The following is a 10,428-nucleotide window of genomic DNA, read 5'->3' as shown; positions in this document are numbered from 1 at the left end:
ACACTGTTACACCTGCTACGTTAGGTTAGATACACTGTTACACCTGCTACGTTAGGTTAGATACACTGTTACACCTGCTACGTTAGGTTAGATACACTGTTACACCTGCTACGTTAGGTTAGATACACTGTTACACCTGCTACGTTAGGTTAGATACACTGTTACACCTGCTACGTTAGGTTAGATACACTGTTACGCCTGCTATGTTAGGTTAGATACACTGTTACACCTGCTACGTTAGGTTAGATACACTGTTACACCTGCTACGTTAGGTTAGATACACTGTTACACCTGCTACGTTAGGTTAGATACACTGTTACACCTGCTACGTTAGGTTAGATACACTGTTACACCTGCTACGTTAGGTTAGATACACTGTTACACCTGCTATGTTAGGTTAGATACACTGTTACGCCTGCTATGTTAGGTTAGATACACTGTTACACCTGCTACGTTAGGTTAGATACACTGTTACACCTGCTACGTTAGGTTAGATACACTGTTACACCTGCTACGTTAGGTTAGATACACTGTTACACCTGCTATGTTAGGTTAGATACACTGTTACGTCTGCTACGTTAGGTTAGATACACTGTTACACCTGCTACGTTAGGTTAGATACTCACAGACCTCATAGACCACATGAGGAAAGTACACAACACAATGATGAGTAGGATAGTGACAGTTTGTGAAAGTATGCCTTATCTACTAGTAAAATGATTTATTCAGACAGAGCTATGTTTTATGTACACACTTTATTAGAATATTTATGAAATGCACATTGTTATATTTGGTAACAGATTCTTATTTTCCCCGACTCCAACCCCATTCGATGCAGGTTGAGCAATGTTTACATATTTATTTATTTATTTATTCACTTTTATTTTACTAGGCAAGCCAGTTAAAGAACACATTCTTATTTACAATGACAGCCTACCAGAGAACAGTGGGTTAACTGCCTTGTTCAGGGGCAGAACGACAGATTTTTACTTTGTCAGCTCAGGGATTCGATCCAGCAACCTTTCGGTTACTGGCCCAATGCGCTAACCACTAGGCTACCTGCTGCCCCCAAATAAGGGAGCAAATTACATAAGGGTGCAAATAAATAAAAAAACACTCACAAAAGCTCAGACGAAGTCCTTGAGGGCGATGCTTAAAGCTTAAGAAAGAGCAGTGTGTGGGTTTCTTTGTTCTCATCTTATTCAACTGTTACCACCTGCAACAAAGATAGCTCTGATGTGCCAGTGCCTTTAGAATTTTGGTAGACAGCTCTACAGCACACTGAGGCAGGCAGGCTTAATAGCAGTGGTGTAAATTACTTAAGTAAAGTACTACTTAACTTGTTTTTATCTGTACTTTACTTTAATATTTGTATTTTTGACAACTTTTACTTCACAAAATTCCTAAAGAAAATAATGTACTTTTAACTCCAAAAGTACTCGTTACATTTTGAATGTTTAGCAGGACAGAAAAATGGTCCAATTCACCCACTTCTCAAGACAACATCCCTGGTCATCGCTACTACCTCTGATCTGGAGGACTCACTAAACAGAGAACATCCCTGGTCATCCCTACTACCTCTGATCTGGAGGACTCACTAAACAGAGAACATCCCTGGTCATCGCTACTACCTCTGATCTGGTGGACTCACTAAACAGAGAACATCCCTGGTCATCCCTACTACCTCTGATCTGGAGGACTCACTAAACAGAGAACATCCCTGGTCATCCTTACTGCCTCTGATCTGGAGGACTCACTAAACAGAGAACATCCCTGGTCATCCCTACTGCCTCTGATCTGGAGGACTCACTAAACAGAGAACATCCCTGGTCATCCCTACTACCTCTGATCTGGAGGACTCACTAAACAGAGAACATCCCTGGTCATCGCTACTGCGTCTGATCTGGAGGACTCACTAAACAGAGAACATCCCTGGTCATCCCTACTACCTCTGATCTGGAGGACTCACTAAACAGAGAACATCCCTGGTCATCCCTACAAGCCTCTGATCTGGAGGACTCACTAAACAGAGAACATCCCTGGTCATCCCTACTGCCTCTGATCTGGAGGACTCACTAAACAGAGAACATCCCTGGTCATCCCTACTGCCTCTGATCTGGAGGACTCACTAAACACACATGCTTTGTTTGTAAATGATGTCTGAGTGTTGGACTGTGCCCCTGGTTATCTGGTTATCTGACAATTAATAGAAATAAAAAATGGTGTTGTCTGGTTTGATTAATATAAGAAACGTGAAATGATTCATACTTTTACTTTTGACACTTAAGTATATTATCAAACAAATACTTGAAGACTTTTACTAAAGTAGTATTTTACTGGGTGACTTTCACTTTTAATTGAGACATTTTCTATTAAGGTATCATTACTTTTACTCAAGTAAGACAATTGGGTACTTTTTTCCACCACTGCTAAATAGGATGACTGAAGACAGTACAGTATCAGGAGCACATAGATAACTGGCTGGCAGACTGCTACTGCCTGAGAAGAGATGAGATGAGAGAGAAAGGGAGAGAGAGAGGAAGGGAGAAAGGGAGAGGGAGATGAGATGAGAGAGAAAGGGAGAGCGAGAGAGAGAGAGGGAGGGAGAAAGGGAGAGAGAGGGAGAGGGAAAGGGAGAGAGAGAGGGAGGGAGAAAGAGAGAGAGGAAGGGAGAAAGAGAGAGGGAGAGATGAGATGATGACTTTAAAGAGATGAAATGAGAGAGAAAGGGAGAGAGAAAGGGAGAGAGAGAGGGAGGGAGAAAGGGAGAGAGAGAGGGAGAGAGAAAGAGAGAGAGGGAGAAAGAGAGAGAAAGAGATGAGATGATGACTTTAAAGAGATGAAATGAGAGAGAAAGGGAGAGAGAGGGAGGGAGAAAGAGAGAGAGGAAGGGAGAAAGAGAGAGGGAGAGATGAGATGATGACTTTAAAGAGATGAAATGAGAGAGAAAGGGAGAGAGACGGAGGGAGAAAGGGAGAGAGAAAGGGAGAGAGAAAGAGAGAGGGAGAGATGAGATGCCGACTTTAAAGAGATGAGATGAGAGAGAAAGGGAGAGAGACGGAGGGAGAAAGGGAGAGAGAGAGGGAGGGAGAAAGGGAGAGAGAAAGAGAGAGAGAGGGAGGGAGAAAGAGAGAGAAAGAGATGAGATGATGACTTTAAAGAGATGAAATGAGAGAGAAAGGGAGAGAGACGGAGGGAGAAAGGGAGAGAGAGAGGGAGGGAGAAAGGGAGAGAGAGAGGGAGGGAGAAAGGGAGAGAGAAAGGGAGAGAGAAAGAGAGAGGGAGAGATGAGATGCCGACTTTAAAGAGATGAGATGAGAGAGAAAGGGAGGGAGGGAGAAAGAGAGAGAGAAAGAGAGAGAGAAAGGGAAAGAGAGAGAAAGAGATGAGATGATGACTTTAAAGAATAAACAATTATAAAGTCATCCAATAAAACCTAAGTAATATTCACAACTGAAATATTTCATAATTTCACAGTAATTTCCTATTTTTCTATTGATGTTTACCTAATGTGAACCTGACAGAGACAATGGAAAATGTTCAATGTTTTTGCAATTCAATGTTCCCTATTTTTGGCTTTGGAATTTCTATTAACGCATTCAATGTTTACAAAAAATGATCAAAACCGAAACCGACCTCAAAAAGCACTAATCGCTCAGCGCTAAAGGCTTGGTGAAAAACAATAGTGAAAATGAAATGAGTCAAGGCGAGACGGGGTAGTGGAAAACAAGGGGGAATAAGACTTTAAAGGGGCAATCTGTGGTTGCTACATCCATTTTTAGACTTATAAAATAATTATCTGCACCCATTGATTCTTGAAGAATATAACTTATAAATGCGTCATGAGCTTATTTCAACTGTCGTATCCCATCAGAACCCAAAATATAAGCTCGCAAACAATGTTAACCTCATAACATGGTTATAACTATCCTTTTGGATGGTCAGTTCTTGTATCCATTGCTCTGTCTATTAATCTGAGAGTGGTTACATTTATCCAGCCCCATCCCTAAACTGTTTACCAAATCAATCAAATCAAATGTATTTATAAAGCCCTTTTTACATCGGCTGATATCTCAAAGTGCTGTACAGAAACCCAGCCTAAAACCCCAAACAGCAAGCAATGCAGATGTAGAGGGGAGGGGTGGCCACTTTGTTATTGTTCCAACTGCAGATTGCCCTTTTAAATATTTTAAATATCACAAAAGTGAATAGCAAAATATATATATTTTTTAATTGAAAAAGAGAATATGAAACAGAAGATTTGAAATGTAAATCATTGGATTCATTCTCAGTTAGAGGAATTCTGGTGTTTGTTCTGTTTCCAAAACACAACCTAACCTTGATAAGTTTCAAGTTTTAATAGTCGTAGATACGGGATACACACGGTACACAACGTCCAACGAAATGCTTACTTACAGGTTCCTTCTGGACAACGCAACAACAAGAAGAAATAATACAAGAGAAGAAAATAGGACCATAAAGTAAACGTGTCAGTAGAATAAAATACACATTTCAGCATCAGTATAAAACAGGACGAGAGGATGAGGCCATCTGTGTTTTAATGGTTAAACAATACAACTGCACAACACACAAAGTTAGGCCAGCGATAAAAACTAAAATGGATGTTCGTTTTGTTGGGGGCAGTTACATACCTTTCAATCCATCAATAGTAAAACTGAGAAAGGGCAGAACCGTCACAAATGAAAATCGTTCATATTGCTGAAGAGACCTGTCCTGTTAGACGTAACTGGTCGATTAACAATCGTACAAAAAACTTTGACAATTTGAAAATCAACTACACACCTCTGAAAACTCAAGAAAAACAACAAAAAACACAGCGAACAGTCCTATCAGAAACTACTATGTGATGCAGCAATTAACTATTGAGGAAGTCATTCATTGATTCTTACTTCCTGACCTTTTCTAAACAAAGACATGCTTGTGTTTTACTGTACGGTATCATCTGTAGTAGTTAAACAAGTCCTTGGCTGTGTTCAGATACTAACATACTGAATACTACATACTGAATGACTGTATACTATATGCTAGTAGTTCATCTGTAGTAGTTAAACAAGTCCTTGGCTGTGTTCAGATACTAACATATTGAATACTATATACTGAATGACTGTATACTATATGCTAGTAGTTCATCTGTAGTAGTTAAACAAGTCCTTGGCTGTGTTCAGATACTAACATACTGAATACTACATACTGAATGACTGTATACTATATGCTAGTAGTTCATCTGTAGTAGTTAAACAAGTCCTTGGCTGTGTTCAGATACTAACATATTGAATACTATATACTGAATGACTGTATACTATATGCTAGTAGTTCATCTGTAGTAGTTAAACAAGTCCTTGGCTGTGTTCAGATACTAACATACTGAATACTACATACTGAATGACTGTATACTATATGCTAGCAGTTCATCTGTAAACAAACGATAAAAAGAGGGAAGTGATCTCAAATCACCCCTTTGTCTAGAAAATGTCAATCGCATTGAAATAAAAGATAGTTTGAATCTGTAATAATCACATTCAGCAACACATCAACAACGGAGCGATGTTAAACACTAGTAGAAAAACCTAGATTTACTACAATAGGAATATGTCACATGATACTTTATGACTCCTCTCTGAAGAACACTGACACACTGGTGGCCATCACTTCCCAGAATCCATGTTAATATCAGGGACACGTACAGATACTTCAGGCTGTAAGTCTAACACACAACACAGTAATTAATACTAATACTAGAGATAATATTAATACTAGAGATAATATTAATACTAATCCACATCAGAGAAAACACAACAATCAATAACCAGTGTTGGAATGAATATATTACTAGATAATGACACACTCACCAAGATAACGCACACTCACCAAGATAACGCACACTCACCAAGATAACGCACTCTCACCAAGATAACGCACACTCACCAAGATAACGCACACTCACCAAGATAACGCACTCTCACCAAGATAACGCACACTCACCAAGATAACGCACACTCACCAAGATAACGCACACTCACCAAGATAACGCACACTCACCAAGATAACGCACACTCACCAAGATAACGCACACTCACCAAGATAACGCACACTCACCAAGATAACGCACACTCACCAAGATAACGCACACTCACCAAGATAACGCACTCTCACCAAGATAACGCACACTCACCAAGATAACGCACACACACACACACACACACACACTCACCAAGATAACGCACACTCACCAAGATAACGCACACTCACCAAGATAACGCACTCTCACCAAGATAACGCACACTCACCAAGATAACGCACACACACACACACACACACACACACACACACACACACACACACACACACACACACACACACACACACACACAAAGATAACGCACACTCACCAAGATAACGCACACTCACCAAGATAACGCACACACACACACACACACACACACACACACTCACCAAGATAACGCACACTCACCAAGATAACGCACACTCACCAAGATAACGCACACTCACGGACACCAGCATGCACACACACACACGCACACACACGCGCACACACACACACACACACACACACACACACACACACACACACACACACACACACACACACACACACACACACACACACACACACACACACACACACACGTTAAAGAGCATTGCTCTGTTGAGGCTTCTGGGATGCACAATTCACACACTTCTCGCTATATAGTGGTACTACTATAGACCAGAGCCCTATTCCCTATATAGTGGTACTACTATAGACCAGAGTCCTATTCCCTATATAGTGGTACTACTATAGACCAGAGCCCTATTCCCTATATAGTGGTACTACTATAGACCAGAGTCATATTCCCTATATAGTGGTACTACTATAGACCAGAGCCCTATTCCCTATATAGTGGTACTACTATAGACCAGAGCCCTATTCCCTATATAGTGCACTACTTTAGACCAGAGCCCTATTCCCTATATAGTGGTACTACTATAGACCAGAGCCCTATTCCCTATATAGTGCACTACTTTAGACCAGAGCCCTATTCCCTATATAGTGGTACTACTATAGACCAGAGCCCTATTCCCTATATAGTGGTAGATCTGTTGTCTCCTTCTACAGCCTGATCCCAGATCTGTTTGTGTTCTTACCAGTCCATTGCTCATTGTGACAATGAGTGACAGGGAGTTGGCATGATAGTACAAACAGACTGGCACTCAGGCTAGAGACAAAGCTATACATTTCAATCCTGTTCAGACAGTGCTGCACTAATGTAACAGTGCAGAGGACATGTTTCTGTCCTGGTACAGTAAATCCTGTTCAGACAATGCTGCACTAATGTAACAGTGCAGAGGACATGTTTCTGTCCTGGTACAGTAACTCCTGTTCAGACAATGCTGCACTAATGTAACAGTGCAGAGGACATGTTTCTGTCCTGGTACAGTAACTCCTGTTCAGACAGTGCTGCACTAATGTAACAGTGCAGAGGACATGTTTCTGTCCTGGTACAGTAAATCCTGTTCAGACAGTGCTGCACTAATGTAACAGTGCAGAGGACATGTTTCTGTCCTGGTACAGTAAATCCTGTTCAGACAATGCTGCACTAATGTAACAGTGCAGAGGACATGTTTCTGTCCTGGTACAGTAACTCCTGTTCAGACAATGCTGCACTAATGTAACAGTGCAGAGGACATGTTTCTGTCCTGGTACAGTAACTCCTGTTCAGACAGTGCTGCACTAATGTAACAGTGCAGAGGACATGTTTCTGTCCTGGTACAGAAAATCCTGTTCAGACAATGCTGCACTAATGTAACAGTGCAGAGGACATGGACATGTTTCTGTCCTGGTACAGTAACTCCTGGTTTCTCTTCATGCTCTGTGTCTATAGTGGGGTTGGGCTCAAATTCATTTCAAATCAGTCAATTCAGGAAGTACAACTGAAATTCCAATTCTCCTGTTTTCTACTTTTCAATGTGGAACATTGGAATTGGAATTTTGGCTTTACCTCCTGATTTGAAATAGAATTGACCCCCCCAGCCCTGGTCTACAATGTCCTCGTCTGAACAGCACCTCAGAGGTCCAGCTGTGAAGTACAAGTCACTATTCTCCTAACATCTGATTTATAATCTACAGGCTCTATTCTCCTAACATCTGATTTATAATCTAGTCTCTGTTCTCCTATCATCTGATTTATAATCTAGTCTCTCTTCTCCTAACATCTGATTTATAATCTACAGGCTCTATTCTCCTAACATCTGATTTATAATCTACAGGCTCTATTCTCCTAACATCTGATTTATAATCTACAAGCTCTATTCTCCTATCATCTGATTTATAATCTAGTCTCTCTTCTCCTAACATCTGATTTATAATCTACAGGCTCTATTCTCCTAACATCTGATTTATAATCTACAGTCTCTGTTCTCCTATCATCTGATTTATAATCTAGTCTCTATCATCTGATTTATAATCTACAGGCTCTATTCTCCTAACATCTGATTTATAATCTACAAGCTCTATTCTCCTAACATCTGATTTATAATCTACAGGCTCTATTCTCCTAACATCTGATTTATAATCTACAGGCTCTATTCTCCTAACATCTGATTTATAATCTACAGGCTCTATTCTCCTAACATCTGATGTATAATCTACAAGCTCTATTCTCCTAACATCTGATTTATAATCTACAGTCTCCTAACATCTGATTTATAATCTACAAGCTCTATTCTCCTAACATCTGATTTATAATCTACAGTCTCTATTCTCCTAACATCTGATTTATAATCTACAGTCTCTATTCTACTAACATCTGATTTATAATCTACAAACTCTATTCTACTAACATCTGATTTATAATCTAGTCTCTCTTCTCCTAACATCTGATTTATAATCTACAGTCTCTATTCTACTAACATCTGATTTATAATCTACAGGCTCTATTCTCCTAACATCTGATTTATAATCTAGTCTCTCTTCTCCTAACATCTGATTTATAATCTACAGTCTCCTAACATCTGATTTATAATCTACAAGCTCTATTCTCCTAACATCTGATTTATAATCTACAGGCTCTATTCTCCTAACATCTGATTTATAATCTACAGTCTCTATTCTCCTATTATCTGATTTATAATCTACAGGCTCTATTCTCCTATTATCTGATTTATAATCTACAGTCTCTCTTCTCCTAACATCTGATTTATAATCTACAGTCTCTATTTTCCTAACATCTGATTTATAATCTAGTCTCTCTTCTCCTAACATCTGATTTATAATCTACAGGCTCTATTCTCCTAACATCTGATTTATAATCTACAGGTGGGTATCTTTCGGCTCTGTTCTCCTAACATCTGATTTATAATCTACAGGTGGGTATCTTTCGGCTCTGTTCTCCTAACATCTGATTTATAATCTACAGGTGGGTATCTTTCGGCTCTGTTCTCCTAACATCTGATTTATAATCTACAGGTGGGTATCTTTCGGCTCTGTTCTCCTAACATCTGATTTATAATCTACAGGTGGGTATCTTTCGGCTCTCTTCTCCTTCGTCAGTCTGTGTCCCTTTGTTGAGTGTCTTCCTGGGGTTGTGTGTGTTGTCAGGGTTACTGGTCGATTCCTCTGAACAGACACATGGCAAACACCATGGCAAACAGCTGAGAGAACAAGGGAGACAGTTTAGGAAGGGTTAGGAGGATCACTGAAATGTTTTGTCACTATTGGCAAACATTGTAGCTAGATTACTTACTGATGTACTCAAACAAAAAGTTAGAGGGATTGAATCCACAGTATAGCGGGGAAAGTAGGCCAATACTCTATGTTCTATAGCAAGGCAGCCCAACCCTCTTCCTGGACATCTACTGTTCTGTGGGTTTTCAGTCCAACCCTCTTCCTGGAGATCTACTGTCCTGTGGGTTTTCAGTCCAACCCTAATTTAACACACCTGATTCTACTAAGTTCAGGGTTGGACTGAAAACCTACAGGACGGTAGATCTCCAGGAAGAGGGTTGGACTGAAAACCTACAGGACAGTAGATCTCCAGGAAGAGGGTTGGACTGAAAACCCACAGGACGGTAGATCTCCAGGAAGAGGGTTGGACTGAAAACCTACAGGACAGTAGATCTCCAGGAAGAGGGTTGGACTGAAAACCTACAGGACAGTAGATCTCCAGGAAGAGGTTTGGACTGAAAACCTACAGGACGGTAGATCTCCAGGAAGAGGGTTGGACTAAAAACCTACAGGACAGTAGATCTCCAGGAAGAGGGTTGGACTGAAAACCTACAGGACAGTAGATCTCCAGGAAGAGGGTTGGACTGAAAACCTACAGGACAGTAGATCTCCAGGAAGAGGGTTGGACTGAAAACCTACAGGACGGTAGATCTCCAGGAAGAGGGTTGGACTGAAAACCCACA

The 10,428-nt window shown here is 40.4% G+C and overlaps 1 protein-coding gene across 2 annotated transcripts in view; it reads right to left on the bottom strand.

Annotated features, from left to right (window-relative positions):
- Nucleotides 1-4,542: 4,542 nt before the first annotated feature.
- The window catches only part of LOC106587993 (tetraspanin-18B), a 67,897-nt gene continuing 62,011 nt past the window's right edge, over nucleotides 4,543-10,428 (bottom strand). For both annotated transcript variants that reach the window (XM_045708757.2, XM_045708758.2), the window contains exon 9: nucleotides 4,543-9,672. In XM_045708757.2, the coding sequence (XP_045564713.1) occupies nucleotides 9,622-9,672 (51 nt within the window). In that variant the 3' untranslated portion in view covers nucleotides 4,543-9,621. The remainder of the gene's footprint in view (nucleotides 9,673-10,428) is intronic.

The sequence above is a fragment of the Salmo salar genome, chromosome 26, assembly GCF_965601325.2.
Source record: "Salmo salar chromosome 26, fSalSal1, whole genome shotgun sequence".
NCBI lineage: Eukaryota > Metazoa > Chordata > Actinopteri > Salmoniformes > Salmonidae > Salmo > Salmo salar.
This window is presented reverse-complemented; position numbering and strand designations above follow the sequence as displayed.